Source organism: Microtus ochrogaster, unplaced genomic scaffold (assembly GCF_000317375.1).
Source record: "Microtus ochrogaster isolate Prairie Vole_2 unplaced genomic scaffold, MicOch1.0 UNK4, whole genome shotgun sequence".
Classification (NCBI taxonomy): domain Eukaryota; kingdom Metazoa; phylum Chordata; class Mammalia; order Rodentia; family Cricetidae; genus Microtus; species Microtus ochrogaster.
This window is the reverse complement of record NW_004949102.1, coordinates 15,406,113-15,428,905: the sequence shown is the minus strand read 5'-3', so window position 1 is coordinate 15,428,905 and position 22,793 is coordinate 15,406,113. Positions and strand designations below refer to the sequence as shown.

Here is a 22,793-nt window from a genome sequence, read left to right as displayed (position 1 = left end):
CCTTATTTTCAGTGGGGGCAGCTATTTTTATGTATGCCTGAAAGTAGACTGTTTCAGAATTCTTTTTTAAAAATCAGGCATTTTTTATAAAGAATTACAGGTGTTCAGCTACAAAAACTAACTCCCTACTGCTTCTGCTGTTGTTATCAGTTCATGAGCTTGTGGCCAGAGTGTGATGGTGTAACGCCCACAGACATGCGTCACCCACCTGCCCCTACTCTGCACTGCCAGGCTAACTATGTCCTCTTCTAACTAGATGATAAAGCCAAGGTTGGAGACATCATTGCAATGCAGGCCTCTCTCAAAGACCACAGACCCCACACAGGCAGTCATGGTGTTCCCCAGGAGAGAGCTAGAGCACCAATGAATGGTTCTTCCCATTGTTCCTCTCCAGGGCCCCTGAGATCATCCTTGGTTTGCCATTCTGTGAGGCTATTGACATGTGGTCCCTTGGTTGTGTCATTGCTGAGCTGTTCCTGGGCTGGCCGTTATATCCAGGAGCTTCCGAATATGATCAGGTAGGTCTGGGTGACACAAGAATTCACTGTGTGGCTTCATTCTCCATCCAGACAATCCTAGATTACCATTTCGCTTAGACCCTGGCCTCTGATGTTCTTAAGGGCTGATTTACTGTCTCTCTTGCCTGGCTTCCTCTTATCTCCCCACTGTGTGTGTGTGTGTGTGTGTGTGTGTGTGTGTGTGTGTCTGTCTGTCTGTCTGTCTGTCTGTCTCTGTCTGTCTGTCTGTCTGTCTGTTTCTTTGCTCCTTTGTTTTCTTATCTCATCTCTCCACCCTGTGTATGTGTGTATGTGTTTCTTTGCTCCTTTTTTTTTCCTCTAAAACTAATAATTCCATTTTTTTCTCAAAGCCGCTAGAGTCATCAGTATACCATATGTACAGTGACAGGAAAAGCCCCGACCTCTTTCTCATTTTTTCTTGCAGATTCGGTATATTTCACAAACACAGGGTTTGCCAGCGGAATATTTATTAAGTGCAGGGACAAAGACTACTAGGTTTTTCAACCGTGACACCGACTCTCCATATCCTTTATGGAGGCTAAAGGTAGGAAAAACACCCCTCCATTCCACTCTGGTGGCCCAATAGTGAAGAAAGAAGGAAAGACAAAAATGAGCTTTTGATATTTTCAAATTGATAGCTTTAATTTGACCAGCAAGATGGGAATGTAGAATATAGTTGTAAATGCAAGGTGTGGCTGGATCTGAATGTTTGAAAGACCTGTTCCTTTGGCCTCCTGCTGCCTGAGAGGCTGTATCCCCTGGAAAGACTGCTGGATTTATAGGACTTGATCCCTGGTGACTAATTTGTGCGAGGTAGATGAAGCTGCCATACCTCACCTTTAGGGAGCTCACTGTCCATGGGGGGATAGGACTAATGCCCCAAGCTCTGGGCTACCAAATGGAGTGTCTTCCTCCTGGGAGGAAAGAATGTGAGAAACACAAGTGATCCAAGTGAGCCAAGAAAAAGCTAGGCCAGGGGCCAAGTTGAGGAAGAATATTTGTACTGGGCCCTGTAGGGTACAGAGGGAATTTCCTAGTATAGACTGGTGGACATTGCCCAGGCAATGAAAGCAGCCTAAGCAATGCAAATGTTACAAGCCCTTGGGATGAGGGCTGATATGATTCATCCAGGCCCTGCTGGACACCATGAACTCTTGGTGATTTTACCTTAATGGAAACATATTTTGCATTTACTTTAACCTGTGTCTCATAATTAAAATTAACATACTTTTCCTGGGAAGAAAAAAGTAAAAAAGACCTTAAGTATGTTGTATGTTCATTTTTTTGCAGTAGGTTTAATTTTAGTGGGTTTGGTTTGGTTTTGACAGGATCCAACCAAATCCTAGTAAAGTTTAAAGATAATACGTGCTTTCAAAAAGTTGGGATTTGGAAGTTAAGCAGGTGCTAGGCTATGAACAGATCTCCTGACATTCAATAATTATGGCAGTGAGTTGTCAAGGTCAGGTCCAGTAAGAAGAAGTCTGTAGACAGAAGAAGAGCCCAGGTTAGGGGTAGGAGATGACTACTTCTGTGTTTACCAGGAAACTCGTTCTTTGAGTTCAGCTGCTCTTAGGGATTGGGCTGCTTTAAGTGTGCTTAAAACCAGAATAAATTACCTTAGATCCATGAATGAGTCCAAATCCCATGCCAAGTCACCACTGTGGGTTCCCAGCCAGTAGTGTATTGGGGGTCTTTGGGGGAGCAGCACAGAGCACAGGCTCTGCAAACAGGTGCCACTTGTTGGCCAGGGCTCTGATAGGTCCCTGGAGCTATGTATTCCTGTGTTCCCATGTATTGTAGAAGGGGAGAGCAGCCGTCCTAATGGTCATGGCTATGAAGAGCATTTAGTAAGTTAACGTGCCTTGAAACAACTAGGAGCTGTAGGCATAAGGGAGTGTTAAGTAAAATAAAAATTTAAAGCATGTCAGGAAGGACGCTGGTCTTCCACAGTGAAATCTTACCTTCAGCTTACAGAAAGCTGCAGGGGCATGAGGGTGTTGCTTTCCTGCTCTCTTTAGAATCTTTGGTAGCTGTATCAGAGTAGGAAGAAAGATGAGATGTAGTGTGGATGGATAGAACGGAGCCCAAGTCTCCTTCCCTACAAGGTGAGGAAAAGACCCTGGGGCGAAGCAGGAGCTCCAGCACTTGAGATGTAGTGACTAAGAGATGCTGTCTTACCAGGTTTTCCTTTTCTAAACAGACACCAGATGACCATGAAGCTGAGACGGGGATTAAGTCAAAAGAAGCAAGAAAGTACATTTTTAACTGTTTGGATGATATGGCCCAGGTAAGCTCTGTGGATGTGTGCGGTACAGCACTTTAAAATAGTCGCCTTCAGGGCAGGGTTTGGTGCTGTCTTTACTCCCAGAACTCAGTCTCTGTGAGTCTGAGGCTACATGGTGAGTTCAAGACAGCTAGAGCTAAGTAGAAAGACCCTGTCTTAAAAAACAAAAAATAGCCGGGCGGTGGTGGCGCACGCCTTTAATCCCAGCACTAGGGAGGCAGAGGCAGGTGGGTCTCTGTGAGTTTGAGGCCAACCTGATATACAAGAGCTAGTTCTAGGACAGGCTCCAAAACTACAGAGAAACCCATCTCAAAAAACCAAAATCAATCAATCAATAAAAACCCACCAGCAGTGAGATTTATTCAACAGCAGGATAGAGTAGAAGCCCCCACTATCCTACCTCATTGACTTTACTTTTGAACAATATATGCCAGCGTTAGTAAAAAATTGAGCTCAGGAGTCCTCCTGAAGAAAGGGAGGAGGAGTTGTACAAGCCAGGTTGGTAGGGGAAGGACTCGGGTATGGGGCAGGGGTCAAGGTCAAGACAAAGGAGCCCACAGAGACTGCTAACCTGAGTTTGTAGGAGCTCACCAACTCTGGACCTGCATGGGACTGACCTAGGCTCTCTACTTATGTGTAGCTTGGTCTGTTTGTGGAGTTCCTAGCAGTGGGATCCGTCCCTGGTGCTTGACCTGGTGTTTGGGAACCCAGTCCCCGTGGTGGATTTTCTTGATGCAGGGGGAGGAGTTTGGTCCAGTTTCAGCTGGATGTGCCCTACTTTGCTGATTCCCATGAGAGGCCTTCCTCTTTCTGAATGGAGTGGAGAAGGAGTAGATGGGCTATGGGCAGCTTAGAAGGGAACAGGAGAGAGAGAGAGGAAACTGTGGTCGATCTGTAAAATACATGGAAAAAATTAGAAAGGAAGGAAAGAAGGAAGGATAGCTCCATTGTAATGGCCAGCCTTACTAATGTGGTGCTAAAAGGGCCTGAACCCAGGGCCCTGCATGTGCTAGGCAGGCATTCACTGCCGAGCTGAGAAGTCCAGCCCATTGCTGTGTTGGAGTTGATGCCCTTGGTTCAGTGTGTCCGTTTATAGGGCCTCTATAACAAGATAGAGTGAATTGGAGGGCTTAAGACAACACCCATGTATTCCCTCATAGTTCTGGAGGCTAAAAGTGCATGGTGTCAGTGTCCTCAGAACCGCAGTCCTTTTGAAGGCGCTAGGGAACCCCACCCATATGCCTGGCTGCTCATGGCTCCTGCTCGTGGCTCCTAGCAGCCTCGGAATCCCTTACCTGCAGCTGCATCACTCTAACCCTTCCCTCCGCCGCCTCTTATCCCTGTGTCATCTCTGGTCTCAGTGTCAGATCTCTTCTCCTATAAAAGCACTGGTTATTGGATTTAGGACCATCCTAATCCAATATGGCCTCGTCTTAACTTGATTATATCTGCAAAGACCCTATTTCCAAACAGGGTCACATTTATAGCTTCCACAGATCAGGACTTGAATTTAAGCTTTTAGGGGAATCCAATTCAGACCACTACACTCAGTCACTGTCAGCTCATGAGCAGAGGCTTTTTCTTACCTTTGTGTCAGAGATAATTCCAGATCACTGGGTATTTTTAGTCCAAACTCAGAGCAGCCCAGAATGAGTTTTCTGCTCAAATACTGAGAAGTGAAGTCGTAGCACACCTCTTAGCAACGGTGAGTGTAGCCAGAGCCTCTGCTTCTGAGGAAAGTACCCTTGTCAGTTGATTAGTAGCTTAAATGGCCTGCGAAAACTGGAATTGCTTCCCAGAGCCCCTCTTGAAAAAAAAATAGAAAGCACCACGAAGCAAGCCTTTTAAAGGCCATACTAGTAGAGACCTGGCATTGGGAGAATAGTCCTGTGTCCAGGTACACCTCCTTAGCCGGAAGTGACTGCAGGGGACACAGAAACTAAAATCTGTCTGGTCCCAATTCAGGGGATATGAGAAGGGAGATGTCATGAAGGTGAAGGAAGAGGGACCCAGGCTCTTTCTCCCTCCACGGTTGGATGAACTTTTTTCTATCTTCTATGCTATATCTTAGAAATTCTGAGGTAGGGGTGTGTGTGTGTATTTCTTTGTCATTATTTAATTGTAGTAAAACATACAGCATAAAGTTTCTCATCTTAGCCTTTTTTAAACATAAAGTTCAGAAGTATTTGTAATGCAATCAGTCTCCAGAACCTTTCATCCTGTGGTTATTTTTAATAAGGTGTGACAAAAGCTGCATTTTTCTTGGCCAGTTAAAACAGGAGCAGTTTTGTGCCTTATCACTGGGATATATTTACAAGTATCAACCATGGTAGCGTCTTTCTGCCCCCACCGCTACCTGGTGCCTGACTGCCTCGGCCATTCTGTTCTTACAGCATAGGAAACCATGACCTATAGACAGTGGCAGCACACAAGACCATGGCTGCCACTGGGGGCCGTCTACCCTCTGGCAGCTGAGATGGGCTTGAGATCGAAGGAGGTTATAGGGTATACTCTGGCTCTTACGCCCCTGTCCCTGTTTGCTTCCAGGTGAACATGACAACAGATTTGGAAGGGAGTGACATGTTGGTAGAGAAGGCAGACCGACGGGAATTCATTGACCTATTAAAGAAGATGCTGACCATAGACGCTGATAAGAGGGTCACTCCCATCGAAACTCTGAACCACCCCTTTGTCACAATGACACACCTGCTCGACTTTCCCCACAGCACACAGTGAGTCCTTTGTACCGGGGCAGCACTCTAAAGGCCCAGATAGTAAAGACTTCAGGCTTTCTGGCCCTCTGGTTTCTGCTGCTGCAGTGCAGTACAGTTGCAGTTGAAAGCAATTGTTCACATAAGCAAAGCTGGGGATCCATATTCCCAGAAAGCACTTAGAAAACTTATAAGGGCTATATTGGACCTAAGATTGCAGTTGTAGCAAAAAGAAGGAACATGGGAGACCTTGGAACCAGATGAACTTGGGTATCAGTGCACAAAGGAAGAAGTACACAAAACAACAGTGCCCTGAAGCAGTCTAGCATCAATACCAAAGTTAGTCCCAAAGCTGTCCTAGAGTGACCTGGTCTAGTCTGTTTGGATTTGTCCATTTCCTTGCTTGCTATGGGTTGTTAGCAGGTGCTGGGGTACACTGAGCTATGGTCTTCAGAGAAGAAGGTATAAAACAATGCTGTTACCAAGGAAGGAAGGAGTGCGATGAGGCAGTGTAACAAGGAGCTGACTCAGCAGGCCAGAAGACCCATGAGTGTAGCCTCTGAAAGGGCAAGGAAGAAGATGGATGTGAGCAGTCAGGGCATTGCCTGCGTGAACTCTCCAGCATGACTAAACACTGGGCATAGGGACCCTGGGTGACATGCCGAGGCCACGGAAGTAAGCTTGAGAAAGCCATGCCAAAAGGAGGATTTTGTCTTTTATTATCAAAAGCACAACTCATTAAAAGACTTAGAAGCAGATGAAATGGCTGGTTAGATTTGTGTTGAATACAGACCTAACTGCTAACATATCAGTAATCTAGAAAAAAAAATGTCTGTAATATCTTACAACGGGGAGGGTGCTGGTAACTTAGTGACAGCCATTTTCAAGCAGAAACTTGTTGAGCAGATTGAAGATAAGTGCAAGCAGAGTAGTAGGTGGCAGCCTTACAGAAAGTGAGGCTGTGGAACAGGAGGGAGGACGCAGAGGAGTGTCCAGAGGAACAAGAGGAAAGCTTCTGAAGAGTGGGGAAACTTAAGCAAATACTTATGGGAAGAGCCTGGTAGCAAGCGAGAGGTTCAAGCGAAAAGATAACTTGTGGTCAGTTTCTTCTGAGCCGGTGTTTAAGCTGAGGGGAGAGGTGGGCCCTGCCACTAAAAGATGGTGGGAGAAAGATACGGATGTCTGCAAGGTTCACTGGATAGCAGAGGAAAGTTGAGGGAGTTCCTGTCAGGCAGTTTTTGTCTCTGAAATAGATGATGAGGCCACCTGTTAAGATCAAGATGAGTGAAGGCTTTACCATTGGAGAACGTTGTGATGATTGTGGCTGGAGCGGTGGCTCAGGATAAAGCATTAGCCACACAGATGTGAGCACTGGGGTTGGGAACCAGGCGGTCTGCCTATAATCCCAGAGCTCAAGAGGTGAAGATAGAGGATCCCGGGGGCAAGCTGGTTAGCTAGACTACTTGAAGAGTAGTCAAGAAAGGAATTCAGGGGAGCTAGAGAGGTGGCTCAGTAGTTAAGAGCTCTTCTGCTTTTTAGACAACCTGGGTTCAAGTCCCTGCACCCACATGGTAACTCAGAACTGTCTATAACTTTTGTCTCAAGAGATCCAGTGCTTGCTTCTGGCCTCCCCGGGCACCAGACAAACATATAGCAAAACACCTATACGCATAAAAAATTTTAATTAAAAAAAAAAGACACTTGGGGGCTAGAGAGGTGGTTCAACAATTAAGAGCACTTACTTCTCTTGCAGAGGACCTGGGCTGAGCTCCCAAAATCCACATCAGATCTACAACTATCTGTAACTCCAGCTCCAGGGGATCCAATGCCCTGTGGCCTCTTCGGGCACACACGATGCACATAAATTCATGCATGCACACACACACATACATATAAATAAAAGCAAATAAATTTTTTTTTTGGTTTTTCGAGACAGGGTTTCTCTGTGGGTTTGGAGCCTGTCCTGGAACTAGTTCTTGTAGACCAGGCTGGTCTCGAACTCACAAAGATCCGCCTGCCTCTGCCTCCCAAGTGCTGGGATTAAAGGCGTGCGCCACCACCGCCCAGCTAAATAAATATTTTTAAGGATTAAAAAAAGAAGATACTGTGTCAACGTCTGGCCTTCATATATATACACACATATACAAACATACACATGCTCATACATACATATGCAAAATAGAATGTTAAGAAAGAAAGAAATTATGAAAGAGGGGAAGGGAGAGAGGAGAGAAACAGAGAGTGGGTAACTGGAGCAGAAGGTGACAGCAAACTAACCAGAGAAATACAGGAGGAAGCTGGGTGTGGTAGAATACATCTGTAATCTCAGCACTTGGAAGGCTGAGGAAGAGGAAAGGAGGTAGGAAGAGCTTTGAGCATTTGAGTCTGAGCATGAACTGATGTTATAAGTGACCGTCCTACTCAAAGGCATAGAGGAAACAGTTGAGTTTGTCCAGTTGAGCTGCTGCCAGGCTGTTAAGAGAAAAAGACAAACGAATGAGGAAGTTGATGATGCTGGTGATATAGTAATTATAATCCCAAATGGAAGCTGTGGAAGGTTCACCTGAGGGGAAGGAAATTCATTAGATTCCAATGAATTGTGCCCTCTGGTCAACTCTAAAGATAGTTCTGATAATAGTTATAGTTAAGTGCAGCAGATGGGTGGAGAATGAGGTCAAGGAAACAGGATGCTTGCTCTTGAGACTTAATAGTCCAGTCTGAGGGCCCAAAGAGGGAGTGGTGAGGTTGAAAACAAGGTCCTGAGGCAGGAAGTGTAGGTGTTTGACAGGTCATCTGTGTGGCCACTGAAGTATTCCTGGGTGGTAAAAAAATAGCTTGGAGTGGAGACCACTCTGGTGGCTCAGTTCTCTGTGAATGAGAAAGAGAGCAAGGAGGTCTTTTGTGGATGGGAAATGGGTTATATCACCTCAGCCTGAACCCTGAGGTGCCTGGGGCATGAAAGCATAGATTCCCATCCTTGCATTTCTGCTGGGAAAGTAGTGTGCTCCCGAAAGGGGCGGTTCCTACAGGTCCCGAGGACTGCTGAGAGAAGATGTTCTCAGACCATAGTCAGCAGTACTATGACCAAAATTAGAGTGGACTGAGTCTCCAGGCTGGACCCAACCTTTCCTAGCCTGACAAGTGGGCTGCAGCCTCCTGAAGTGTGTCTTCTATGTCAATTCTTTTCCATAGCAGTCAGTGAAGGAAGTCAACTTGCACTGCAAGACCCAGACAATATCTCTAATTCAGGGCACGCTTGGAACAGCCAAGTTCCAGTGTAAAGAAGGACCCTGCACCCAGCCCTTCCAAATTATAACACCTGTGCCATTTCTCAATAGCAGGAGGCAGGTAAGGAAGTCTCAGTCTATCCCACAAAGCCAGCGTTCTATCTTTAGGAATAAAGCTAAATAATGGAGAAACAGTGAAGTGGGGGATCAGGGAGGCGGATGCCTCAGAGAGCTCCTATTGGCCATCTTAAGCCAGTGAAACAGTCACCCCAAAAAACTTGGGGCTTAGATGAGCAGGTCCCTTTTCTTTGTGTTCAGTAAGGAAGCATCCATAGAGTTTCACTAAGGAGCCTTGACAATTTAGAACTTGGAAGGTCAGCCTGAAAAAGAAAGACAGGCCATCCTGTCTTTCCATCTCACAGGCCTATGTGAGAGTGGGTTGACTCTTTGTGGGTTCTTAGAAGACCATGAAGAACAAGCTTGCAGGCCTGTGGACCCTTGGGGCTGGGCCTAAGCTGCTCTAACATAAAGTTTTGCAGGTGAAAGCGAAAGCACTCGTCTCTCTCCAGCCAGGTTCTAGTGTGCACATGGCTAAAGCCAGTCTTCTTGTAAACTAACCCAAAGTAGAAGTACTCGTCTCATCCTAACAGTCAAGATCAACCCATTGCAGCGGGGAAACTCTAGTCTGGAGACAAGCCTTGAGCCATCACAAAATCACTGAGTGCTTTAAATGTGTTCCAAAAAGAATGCATGCAGCATGATTTCATTGTCTTTGCTCAGGATGAAAGCGCTCAGCAGTACTCGAGGTGTGAACCAGAGGCTGTGGTGGGCATGGTATTGTTTACCAGTGAATATGGTTTCTCTTCTCTCTAGGACCTTCGGTTTGTTTGTTTACTATGCATTGTGTATCGAGCAGCCAGTGTGATGGTCATTAACTTAGAAAGAAGTAGCAATCTCTAGGTCATGTGCATGTTCAGTTTCTGAAATTTGGGAGGTATCTTTCTTAAAAAGCATATTCTGGGGTAGCCTACAAATACCTGTTTAGTCCAAAATAGAACAGACCCGTAGTTTATATTCAATTATTGCAATAGACATTTTAAATTGTAGATTAAATGCGGCTTTATCCTGAGCATTAGCCCTTGAGGAAGGTGAAGCTAACAGAAGAGGCAGTGTGTTAGGAGCAGAGTATGGAGCAGGACACGGTAGGTGTTCAGGAGCCGGAAGGGCCAAGGCCACCAGCGGCCTTTACACTTGTGCCTACACTGCTTTAATACTTTGTAATTAGGGGTTTGGTTTTGATTCACCAAGACAATGAAGGAAGAAAAGGGGGAAAGAGTTCTACTTCATGAAACTAGACAAGAATTACACACAGAGACGAAAGGAAGGATTAAAGAAGTTAGGAATGTGTATGTGAGGGAGAGGTGGAGGTAGGAGTGAATTGCTAGTTAGTAATTCTCTTTCAGGCAAATTATCTGTCCTAAACATATGGCTTTACTTATAAAATTGAGACAATGATCATAATTCTGTCTTGTGGGTGGTGTAAGACTAAAATGGAGATTGCAACACATACCACTGCTCTCAGTGAAAATTAGTAATCATTATTTTCATTGCTTGGCAGGTTCCAGTGAAGCCAACCAGCTGCCTAAATTCATGACCCTGGGTGGGAGAATTACTTGGCTGACCTCTAGATGGTGCTAGTAGCCCAGGGTCGCTAGAGTGGGAGGGGGGCGTGATTTGGGGGTAGACAAGTTGGCTCTAAGGAAGGTGGAAGTAGGTTGTAGCAGCTCCTTGATATCCTTGGTTGGAGAGTCATCTTGTTGAATGAGAAGGACACTGAGGATGAGCAGTGCAGTTGGAGGTGGAAAAGTAACGGAGGAAGATAAAATGCAGCATGTCTGTGATATGGGGAACCTGCCCATCCAGGATGGGGGAAGGGCAACAAGACAGTGGGGACTTCTCTCACACAGTGCTGACAGTTCCATGGGCAGACATTGAGAAGGCCAGGATTTTGAAGCCAAAGAAAGCTACAGCGTTGCTTTGTTTTGCTGGATTAACCATTCTCTCCTTTTCTCACTGTTTTCTCTCCTTTCCCTCAATTTACCCCATCTCACCCTCTTTCTTGTCCCTCATCTCTGCCTCTACTTTTGCATAAACAGTGTCAAATCTTGTTTCCAAAACATGGAGATTTGCAAGCGCCGGGTGAATATGTATGACACAGTGAACCAGAGCAAAACACCATTCATCACACACGTGGCCCCCAGCACATCCACCAACTTGACCATGACCTTTAACAACCAGCTGACCACTGTCCACAACCAGGTGAGTGGCAGACACCAGGGGAAGGTGGGCAGGGCTGTCACTATGGGCATCAGGACTCAGGTTTTCCCTACCAGACCCGGGCAGCTTTCCCAGTGCTATCCTTTAAGGTCTGTAAGCTGAAGTACTTGCTTCCTTGGTTAGTTTTTTAAGAGGTCACAGGGCTCTCTGTTCTGACTCCTGCTTCCTGAGATGGTACCTTTTCCCGTTTTCCTCTGAGCTGAGGTGGAAATGGAGCCTGCTAAAAAGTTCTAACACCAGCATGAGTCCCTCCCCACACCCCTGTGTCCATATGGTCTTTATTCAGCAGCAGTAAAACCTGTCCATTCTCTAAGCCATAGAAAAGCCAGCTCTTGGGTCTGTCACCAGAATCCTAGCATTACCCAAGGGATACAGGAAGTTGAGGTTTCCTTCACACAGATCCCTGACCTTCTGTAGGTTGGAAGACTCAGCAACATAGAATGTTTGAAATACAGGTGAGGCTCAGGAAATAGGTACCGAATGAAGACTCTCTCCACCCTAATTCACCCGCCTCCAGAATCTGAGACTTGAACTGTTACTCCCATCTTCCAATCTCATGAGTTCCCCAAAGAAGTATTCTCAGACATTTCAGTCTTAGTATCAACCTGTAATGATGATGGTGTTCCTGTGTGTTGTTGTCTCTTGTGCACAGCACATACGCACACCTTCAGAGAAGAGAAATAAATACGTAAAGCTAATGTGTGAATGCCACCACCTGTGTGTCTACTTTTAGTTGGCAGGTCCTGTCACTGATGAGTCCCTGACCCCTGATCAGCCCTGTTCCCTTTCACCATGCTGTTCCTCTTAGCTTGACTTCCAGTTTCTAGCACTTCCTCTGCTCAGACTCAGTGCCGTCTGGAATCTGCTGCCCCCTGGAGGCCGACAGTGTTTTTGGCGCTGTCTGTAGAGTGAAGAGCTCATTTTCCTGACAGCCTTGAGGTTAAGGCTTTTTTTACATCTAGGGCTTCTCAACCAGTGGTCACTGAGGTTTTCTTCATTACCCTGAGGCTTGCTTTTCCCATAAGTCTCCTTAGTAGACTCTTGATTCTAACTCCCTAACCTCAAATCCTCCGTCCCCATCTGTCTCTTCCTTCCATTACCAAAGGATCTAAGAAGGCTCATGGGAAAGGGAACCCCTCTGATCATGTGTCAGGGGTCATGTGAATCCCCCTGCCCCACCAGCCTTTCTGTGGATATATTCATAGGCTTCAGACTGGAGATCCCTGACCATATCAGAAAAGGTCACCTCCATGTTTCCTGTGCTAGGACACCCATACCCATTCCAAAGAATATCACCAAAACTGAAAAACACAAAGGCAGGTCCCAAATAAGAACACCTCTGTTTTCCATGGCTCTGAGACCCACAAAGCTGGCCAGGTTGGACTAAAGTAGAAAAGGCTGTTAACTTAGTGTAATGGTGGTGGCTTGAGCACTGGGGAAATGAAATGCTGCCCTACAAAAGCATGATCCTGAGAACAAACTCTCCATCATCTGAGCTTTGAATTGTTGTCAGAAAAGCAAGTTCTTCCCATTATAACCCAGATTTAACCTCTAAGGCATGCTTTCCCTCCCCTGATAATGTTACTGACAGTAAACATTTATTGTGTCAGACTTTCTTCAGCATGGCATCATTCAGTCTTCCCAGCATTCATGTGGAATAGGTATTATCATTGGCAGTTTAGAGGCAGAAACGGAGGCACAAGGCAATTAGTCCTCTTCCTAAGGCTGCCTGCTGGTACATATGAGATAGGTTTGGCCTTTGACACCAGCAGTCTGTATCATACACTCTTGAAACACATGCGCTGATGAATCCTTTGGAGGTCCCCAGATACTTTTCTAGATGGTATCACTCTCTAAGTCCAACAAGACTTCTTTTTTCATTAGTGACCCAGTGCTGTGTTCCTTCTCTGAGCTCCTTGGAGTTTTTCTACTCATTCTAAACATTCAGAAGTTTAGAAACAAGAAAATACATCTACAGTTCTGTTTTAGTGGAAGGACATGGAACTAGTTCTGTGTTGCTCTTAACATATATCCAGCAGATATATAGGATCTTTTCCAAGTGCTCAGTCTGCCATAATTTTTATGTACATTGAAAAACTGTTAGTAGCCAGGTGGTGATGTATACTCAGGATGCAGAAACAGGCGGATCTCTGAGTTTGAGGCCAGCCTGGTCTACAGAGCAAGTTCCAGGACAGCTAGGGATATACAGAGAAACCTTGTCTCAAAAAAAACATAAAACAAAACTGTTAATAACATATTGAAGGGAAAGACCTCCCCTGGGTGTTATTGGCTTAATCCATAGGCTCAGCCACTTTACTAACTTTTCCAAGGTATCTCATTTTAGGGCATATCCTTCTCCCAAGAATTTCAACTGGGCTTACAGGTTAGACTCACATCCTGGTCTTACAGATGTCAAACTGTAAGATGTTTAAACATCTAGAATCACTTGGCCCATCTTTGCAACATAGGTTGCCAGTGAACTTGCCTTGTCTTCTCATTTGTCTTTGTTAGCCAGGATAGCTCTCAGCAGTCCTCTCTGCCTCTCACAGACAGGTGCGATCGCCCTGTCAGAACCCCGGAGGACAGAGTAAAAGTCTCTCACCTTCACACACACTTCCACCAGCTGATCCATAGCAGCACTGGAAACTGAGGGAAACTGTCAGCTGCTGCTGCTCACACTGGGGCCTGGTGGTCCTGTCAGGATCTGCGTTTCACTTTTCTTTCCTTGAGTCTACAAAGAGCTCATCATCTCCATGGTGAAACTTGAGCTAAAAGAGGTCCAGATCCAGGCTACACACATGAAGGCCATGTAAGGCAGGCAAGCAGAGGACCACAGTAGAGCCCAGGCCCTTCCCCCATGTAGGCATCTGTCAGGATGCTGACTATACTGCCCAGCACATTGTGGTGGAAGTTGAGCCACACAACCACAGATTTCTGTACACGTGCACCATCAGGGAAGGCTCCAATTTGAAGCCCTCATACCCAGGCTGGCCCTAAAGCACAAAGGCTAAGAGTTCTCTCTGAGTTTTTTCAGAGGATTCCTATGAGATGAATAGTCTATGCTCATAGAAAGCTAAGAAAACAGCAAGTAGATTAATCTGTCCCAAAGAAAAGGGTAGATGACATTTATCAAGGAAGATAACTGAGGGTCTATAGAAAGGAAAAAGTACTGAGCCAAGATGCGTACACCACATTCATGAGGCCACTGCTGGAATTTATGAGCAGAACAGGGTGCTGATGTGCAAAGTGGTCTTTAAGAGAGAATGATCCAAGGCTAGAGAGATGGCCTCTTTCAGATGACCTGGGTTCAATTCCTAGACCTACATTGTGTCTCATAATCATCTGTAACACCAGTTTCAGGATCCACAGTGCCCTTTTCTGGCTCTGTGGACACTAGGCACACACATGGTACACAGATATATATATGCAATACACCCATACAATTTTTAAAATTAAAAGAGAGAGAATGATCCTGTGCCCAAGAATTAAAAGAGAAGTAGAGGGCAAGCTGTCACTAATCAGGCACTTAAAGGTCCGAGGTGGGCACCAGAGAACAAATGAGCAAAGCCAGTGGCCCTAGGGATATTTGGAAAGCAGAGGCATCAGAACAGTGACTGATTGGAGGCTGGGACAATGCAGTCAAATGGGGAGACATTAGTGCCATGGCCTCAAGCAGGGGACCTTCAGGGCCTGAGCAGCCAGGGAAAATGATGGTGTGGGAAAGACTGCAGATGAGTGTTATGTCGTCAGTACTTAGAAACTGGCTCCTACGTGTGCACTGCGTCCCCCCATACTTCCAGGAGGCATGGCGTGGAATGCTGAGCCTGCATACACAGTTAAAATATGCAGCTCAAGATCTAATTAAGTGTATCATAGGAGTTTGTAATCATTTTCAAATAAGTTTATTATCTTGTACTAAAATTCAGCACAAAATTTAAGCATAACAAATTGTGCAGGGCTAAAGATGTAGCTCGGTAGTAGACTTGCCTAGAGCAGTCAGGGCTCTGGGTTTGTTTGATTTCCCCAGCACCACAAAATAAAAAAAGGAAAACAAGACTTTGACCTTTTTATGAAATTTGACCTTCTCTTGAAATTCTCTTTACATGTGTGTCCAGTATTTACTCACAGTCCACCTCCTCCTTATCCCATAGCTCTTACAGTCTCTAGAGCAGTGGTTTTCAACCTTCCTAATGCTTTGACCCTTTAATACAGTTTCTCATGTTGTAACAGGAACTCCCAACCATAAAATTATTTTGTTGCTACTTCATAACTGTAATTTTGCTAGTGTTAGGAATTGCAATATAAATATCTGATATGCAGGCTATCTGATATGTGACCCCCAAAGGGATCGTGACTCACAGGTTGAGAACCTCGCTTCTACAGCACAGCTCCTAGACCATGTTCAGTCTGAAGCCATTGCTAACCTCTGCCTCTCTTTGCTAAGGAGAGAATATAAGCATTCCCAACAGAGAGTTTGCTTTCCTTCTACAGCTTTGTTTCTGTTGGAAGTTCTGTTTCCAAAGATAGATCCAGATGTTTGCCATATGCTGCTTCTACAGTAGCTGTATCCTACAGCAGGCCAAGGGTAGCTTCAGGCAGCACTATCTTTAGTTTGCGAGCAAGAATCTCCTTCCAGGACTCTGCCTGGGCTTCCCTTCTGGTGCGTGGGTTTCTGTCCTGAGACCTGTTTATCCAGGACCCTGTTTGTCCTCCCAAGTATAGACTACCTGGAGCCAAGGGGAAGAGAATGAGCAAAGGTGGAGCCTCGCTGCGACAAGGAGAAGAAAGACAGGCTCAGCTTTTCCCACCCTCCCTATATCATATTCCACTGTAGAATCCAAGGAACACAAAGGCTCTCAACCCAAACCTGGCCTTCTGGGATGAAGCAGACTTTAATTAAACAATGTTTTTATTTTTTTATTGTTTATTTTTTCCCCTGGTGGGGAGGAGTGATTAGGAGCTTATATAGCCCAAGCTAGCCTCAAAGTGAGTACCGTAGTATTGAGATAACCTTAAGCTTCTGATCCTTCTGCCTCAGCCTCTTGAGTGCAGAGATTGCAAAATAGATACAAGATTGCCATAGCTGTTTTTATGCAGTGTTAGGCATTGAACCCAGGGTTTCATGCATGCTAGACTAGCACTCTACTAACTGACCTACATCCCCAGACCCTCAAGCAAAAGTTTTCTAGACTAAGTTAGCTTTTCAGTAGTGAGCTGTGTGGGTCTCACAAATGTGAGAATGCAGGTGCCTGCCTTCCTCTGAGGCATTCAGCTGGAGTCCTGCCCTTCTTTTTGCTTTTTTGCTCTTGATTTAGGTTAGCTCTCCTTTAAATTCATTTATTTGATTTAGATTTGTGTCTCCCAACCTACCACCTCCCTCATTTTTTATTTTTGTTTATTTTTGTTTAATCCCCATCATTCCTTTAGGCTCCCACCTCCACCAGTGCCACTCTTTCCTTAGCCAATCCCGAAGTCTCCATACTAAACTACCAATCTACACTCTACCAGCCCTCAGCGGCATCCATGGCCGCAGTGGCCCAGCGGAGCATGCCCCTGCAGACGGGAACAGCCCAGATTTGTGCCCGGCCAGACCCCTTCCAGCAAGCTCTCATCGTGTGTCCCCCTGGCTTCCAAGGTAAGGCCGACCTGGTTCTTGCAGGACCACCTCTAGGGTTCTCACCCTACTGCTTCCTGGCATGCCCACTGTCAGGGAGAAAGCCCTCCTGCTTCCGTTCACAGGAACGCTAGTATCACTGACCGTGGAGGCTGCTCTCCCAGTGCTGCCAGCCTAGAAACAATGCGCCTTGCGCTCCAGCACCAAGTCCATTGGTTGTTGTTCTCAGCACCTGCCAGAAGCTGTGGCCCTCGCCAGCTGCCTGTAAAGAGGCGCATTGTCTGGTTCCATTGTTATGCTGATGTCAGCTCCAGCTTTCCTTGCGTGAAATGCTCTCTGAACGTTATCTGTAGAAAATTGCCAGTCTCTGACAGCCAGCAGGCCCACTTCATGTGGAGAATAGAAATTTGTCTGAAAAGTGCCTCCCTGGGCCTCCTCCCCTTTGGCCTCGATCCCAGAGCTCCTTTCCTGTGGACGTTAAGGAGTTAGAGATGACTGTGTACCTCATCATACTTCACACGGAAAGCTCAAGGATAGAGTTCTGCAAAGCGCCCATGTGAGCATGTACACCGGTGCTCGGGTTCCATCTGTACAGTCCAGAGAGAGCCCGCCGCTGTCCCCATGTTCTTTGCTGTGACACTCAGCCGTTTCTTTCCTCTTGTGACTTATCGTCGTATCTGTCCTGTTTTGAACCTCACATAGTTTAACTTTGGAGAGGTGTGTTTGTGGGGAGTAGGAGACTACTTTAAGTTAGCAGCTAAAAGGAAAGTATCCCATAGCTGAGCATTAAAGCTAACTCAGTGGCTAGGAGGGGTCTCTTCATCCTTGAGTCATTCACCTCCCTCCTGTCCCTCACCCATGTACTAAACAGGCCTGCAGGCCTCTCCCTCCAAGCATGCTGGCTACTCAGTGCGGATGGAAAATGCTGTTCCCATCGTTACTCAAGCTCCAGGAGCTCAGCCTCTTCAGATTCAACCAGGTCTGCTTGCTCAGGTAATTCTCTTCTGTATTGCTCATATTCCCATTGTCCATGTCAATGCTTTTCCAAAAGACATGTATCTCTACTGACTCCCTCCCTGGTAATGAGGTAGGAGCTCCCAGGCAGTAGAATATGTCAGTAATATTCTAAATGGTCCCTGAGTGAATTACCTCCCTAAGTATCTAGTGACAATTCCAAGAAGAGATTTAGATACAGAGAGTCTAGGGAAATTAGTATTTTACCTTTGTAAAGCAAATCATCAAGAAGACCTGGGTTTTAATCCTAAATCTGCTAGTAATTCTCAGTGACCTAAGGCAAGTCAGTTAACATCTCTTTGCCTCCAATTTCTTTCTTGTAAAATAGAAGTAGTTCTTATAGTCAAAGCCCTGGAGATTATCCCTTCATTTTTAGAGCTGAAAAAAAAAAAAAAGGCGACTTGCAGAAGCTATTTGCTGGAACCTTCCTTTCAATCCATAAAGGTGTTCTAACTGTGGAATGAGATCACAAAGATGAAAAATGATGGGAAATATGTAACGAGTTTATAGTAACAGTGCTGGTGCAATACCAGAAACTGTGGAATGAGATCACAAAGATGAAAAATGATGGAAAATATGTAACGAGTTTATAGTAACAGTGCTGGTACAATACCAGAAGTCAGTCCTGAAAGACACTCGAACTCTGATACAGTTGTACTGTTTTTAATGCCACGCACTTTACAGTTAATTTCTTTAATCCCACAATACAGAAAGATACCTATCTCTGCTTGGGACAAGTAAGGAAACTGAAACAGGGATTTGCTCAGAGCCATACAGCAGCTAGGCAGGGTGGCACATGTCTGTCCTACCAGTACTCCGCTGGCTGAGGCAGGAGACTTGTGAGTTCAAGGCCATGCTAGACTACATAGTGAGTCTAGGCCATCCTACACTACACAGTGAGACCCTGTCTCAGAACAGAAGCATTACACAACAGCAAGATGTCAGAACCAGGACACACTCTAGACACAACACGAATGTCCATATTTTCCTACTGTCTTAGACCACTTCCTGTCTAGGGTGCCTTGACCTGTTAGTGTCAACTTTACTTTTAAATAAGGTAGCTTCCCAAATGGTTTGTTTATAGAAGTGATTTCTATATAGAAAATAGTTTATAGATAGTCGATTGCATAGGTCTGTTCTTGGCTCTCTTGTAGTCCATTGGCCTCTAAACATCCAGTCTTCACCATAACATCTGTGTCTTGATATCTGGTAGGGAGTGCATGCTGGCTACAAGAGAAACTGTGAGGGAGCAGGTCAAAGTGAAAAGACGGTGGTACAGCTGCCTGAGGTCACATTATACTCAGTCCTTTCTTCAAGGAGCAGGATCCAGAACTCCTTCTCACTAACAAGAGCAAGTCAGAAATTCAGAAATGACAGATCCTTCTAGACTCCACTTTCCATGAGGAGGTTTTTGTATTCTTGGCCAATTGAGTCATATGGCCAAGGTCCCTGTATTTCCCTGAGGACAGGTGACTTCTTTATAAACTATCCACTCTACCGAAACCCAGTGCTTCTCACTCTAAATGGTGGCATTTTCAGCAGCCAGTCTTTGCAGCAATTGTCTTGCTATCTACTTCTACCTCACTTGGCACTGAAGCTGCTAACAGATAAGTAGGTTTGTTCATGCCACCTTCGTGGAGGTAACACCCACACCAGATTCCAAATAAGGCCATTGTGTTTGTGTTCTCCATAGAGTACGTTTAGGTACTGACTGAGATCATGGGAATTAGGTCATCTGTGTGCACACACCAGGTGCACCACTTGCTGGCTGTCTTTGAGGATGTGAGTTTTGACATTGAAATTTCATCCTTTTTCAAAATAATACAGGTACATAATTTTTTAACTTATATGACAGCACACATTTTACTAAAAGAAAATATAGTCCTTTCTCTATCCCACCTTTAATTTCTCCTATCCCAAAACAACCTTTAACTTGACCATTCATTATGTAAATCTATATAAGTAACATTTCTATAGTGTTTTTCATTTGATATTTCTAGATTTTATTCTAAGCTGACTTCTATTTGTATAATAAAACCTTAGCTCCCCAACCCATCCTGCTGCCATCAGTCTCTCTTCCTCATTCTTTCATTCTGCCATTCTTCCAAAATAATTTGTGATTCAACTACTTCATACTGTTTGTATAGTTATCGATCTTAAAACATCGCCCTTGATGAGCTTCATAATACACCACATTTCCTTCCTTGTATGGCCTGTCTCATTTTCCCACTGGGTTACCTTATTGTTGAGTCTCAGATCATTTTAGAGCTGTAAGAGGTTTCTGTGTTTGGCGTGTTTAGGTTGAACATACTGAGTTCAGTGTATTATTTGTCTCTATGAAACCTTTTATACAGTCCTTGTCCACAGAGGTCTCAAGACTTACAACTTCGTGTTTTCCTGTTGTTTTCCCATGCTTTGTCCTCCTGGACTTCCCTATTCGCCTTGACTCTGAGTTTTGTTCTTGTTGTTGTTTCTTCTTTAACAATATTTTCTGTTTTCTCTTTGCAAAATTCTTATTACATGGATGTTGGTACTTCTATTTTTGTGTGTGTATGATGTGTGGGTGTGTTGATCCATATATATTAGTGATGGGTGGACACATAAGTACTGGCTAGTTTTATGTCAAGTTGATACAAACTAGAGTCATCTGAGAGGAAGGAACAGAAAATGCCTCCCTAAAATCAGGCTGTAGGCAAGCCTGTAGGACATTTTTTAGTTAATGATTGATGGGGAAGGGCCCAGCCCATTATGGATACTGCTACCCTTGGCCAGGTGGTCCTGGATTCTATTATATATTGAAGAAGGGTCTCTCATGTGAATTAGACCTCTCTGACCAGTGTAGTCTAGCTTTATAGTTTGCTGGACAAATCCTATCTTCGCCTCCCAAGCACAGGGATTGCATATGGGCCATCATTCCTACCTGGCATTCACATGGATGCTGGGTACCAAAACTCTGGTCCTCACACTTTAAGGGAAACATTTCGCCCACTGAGCCACCTTTCTCGCCAGCCTGGATGTTTATACTTCTAAATAGATTAGTATTTCTTCTCTTTCCCTCGTGTGTGCGTGCATGTGTGTAGTGTGGTGTGTATGGGGGGTTGTGGTATGTGGGAGTGTGTGGTGTGGGTGTTTGGTATGTGTGTGGTGTGTGTGTGTGTGTGTTGTGTGGTGTGGTATGTGGGAGTGTGGTGTGTGTGGTGTGGTATGGGGATGTGTATGGTGTGTGTGGGGTGTGGGAGTGTGTGGTGGGTATGGTGTGGGTGTGGTGTATGTGTGTGCGGGGGGGGTGTCTATTTTCTGAGGAATTTCATTTGTTTGAATTTTTTTGACTTCTCTGTTTCTGTTGCCATTTTTCTCATTTCTGGGAGCACCTTATCTTGCTCCATACATGCATATCTATATGAAGAAAGATGCACAGTTTTTAAACTCTGAGGATATTAATTATAAACAATTATAGACCTTTGGAATTTTTTTCTGTTTCCTACATTGCTTTTGTTTCATGTGAGTTCCATTTTATTTTGGCCGTGATGGCTTCACGTTAGATGCTTTCTAAAGGCTGCCTTAGCTGTCTGTGCGTGGCCGAGACGGAAACATTGAACTGCTCAGCACGCTGAGAAAGCTGACCAAGGATGGACTGCTCAGTGCGGCCTTCCCTGCGGAGCGATAAAAGCAAGCCCAGCATTCCCACTGGCAGACCCTTACCTTCAAGTCATACCTGGAGCTCTTTTCCCTGCAGTGTCTGGGCCGCAGACACCTGCAGCAGGAATCTAGCCAAGCTTCACATGCAGATTTACCTTAGAATAATTCAGTATGCTAACTTTCTTGGCAATTGGCCATGTGTTGTTACACCTCTACAGTCTTAACTGTTATTATCTGTCCTCCAGTCTCCTTGCGTCTATGGATCTATGTATTTTATTTCTTCCCTGTCATGTTGGGTTCAGAGAAAAGAAGAAATAATTTGCCATATTTTCTAAGCAAGTCATTTAACCTCTCAGTCTCAGTCTACCCACCTAAGAGATGGAAATAAACAGTAGTTCTTACCTCATAGGACCAATATTAAGTTCAAAAATCCATTTATGACTAAACACTGGCACACAGTACAGATCAAGAAATATTAGCTCCAGCCAGGCACAGTGGTGTGCGTCCATAATTCCTGCACTTGGAAGACTGAGACAAGGAGGGTCCTGAGCTCAGGTGCTGTATGGGATGCATAGCAAGATCCTGTCTCAAAAACGAAGAGGGGGCAGCAATATAGCTCAGCAGTTAAAAGTGCTTGCCTTGAAGGCCTGATGACCAAATTCAAGTCCTGAATCGCAAAATAGGAGGAGAAAACCAAGAACTGACTCCCAAAGGTTGTCTCCAGAACCTCCGAATGCATGTATGCACTCTCATGTCATATACACACAATAACAGTAATAATTTTTAAAAGAAATATTAGTTCTTTTCTTTGTAGTAGTCATAATAAATTATAGATACATGATGTAATGTCATCTAAATGAGCTGGTTGTATTTGTAAGCATCATTTTCACAGCCAATGAAAAAGGTTAAGAAAAAAATTGCCTTTTCCCTTAAGGCTTTGAGGTAAAATTCAAGGAAATAGGGGAGAAAAAAAGATCACCTTATCAAGATATCAAGATACATTTCTAATGACATTAGTCAAAGCTCGTGTTTTTCATGGAATTGGAAATGAACTCCAGACCACTAAGCAGTAAAAATCCTAACTGACATTGAAACTGGTTTTTGTTTTGTTTTGTTTTTTGTATTAAAAAAATACAGAGTTTAAACGTGAACCCTGGCTGGGCTAGAACTTGCTATGTAGTCCAAGCTGGCCTTGAACTCACAGAGATCCAGCTGTTTCTCCCTCCTGAGTCCTGGGACTAAAGGTGTGCACCACTACACATGGCTTCTTAAATATTTTGAATTTACAATGGTTTTACTAGTTAACTTTCATTTCTCCTCTGTGAACTCAGTGGACTTGAAATAGTTAGCTATAATTAATAAACTCATAGAATCATTTCTTTCATTTTGTCAGCTGACATTAAGAATTTATGAGATGGGGCTGGAGAGATGGCTTAGCGGTTAAGAGCA

At 44.7% G+C, this 22,793-nt stretch overlaps 1 protein-coding gene across 4 annotated transcripts in view; it reads left to right on the top strand.

Moving 5' to 3' along the window:
- Hipk2 (homeodomain interacting protein kinase 2) overlaps positions 1–22,793 on the top strand; it is a 195,630-nt gene that overhangs the window by 136,649 nt on the left and 36,188 nt on the right. For 2 of the 4 annotated variants that reach the window (XM_013353250.2, XM_005365848.3), the window contains exons 3-9: positions 395–518; positions 943–1,062; positions 2,719–2,805; positions 5,350–5,534; positions 10,897–11,059; positions 16,586–16,712; positions 17,563–17,684. In XM_013353250.2, coding sequence (XP_013208704.1) covers positions 395–518; positions 943–1,062; positions 2,719–2,805; positions 5,350–5,534; positions 10,897–11,059; positions 16,586–16,712; positions 17,563–17,684 — 928 coding nt within the window. Of the gene's footprint in view, positions 1–394; positions 519–942; positions 1,063–2,718; positions 2,806–5,349; positions 5,535–10,896; positions 11,060–16,504; positions 16,713–17,562; positions 17,685–22,793 lie in introns of all 4 variants that reach the window. The other 2 variants (XM_005365846.2, XM_013353249.2) reach the window with 1 other exon arrangement.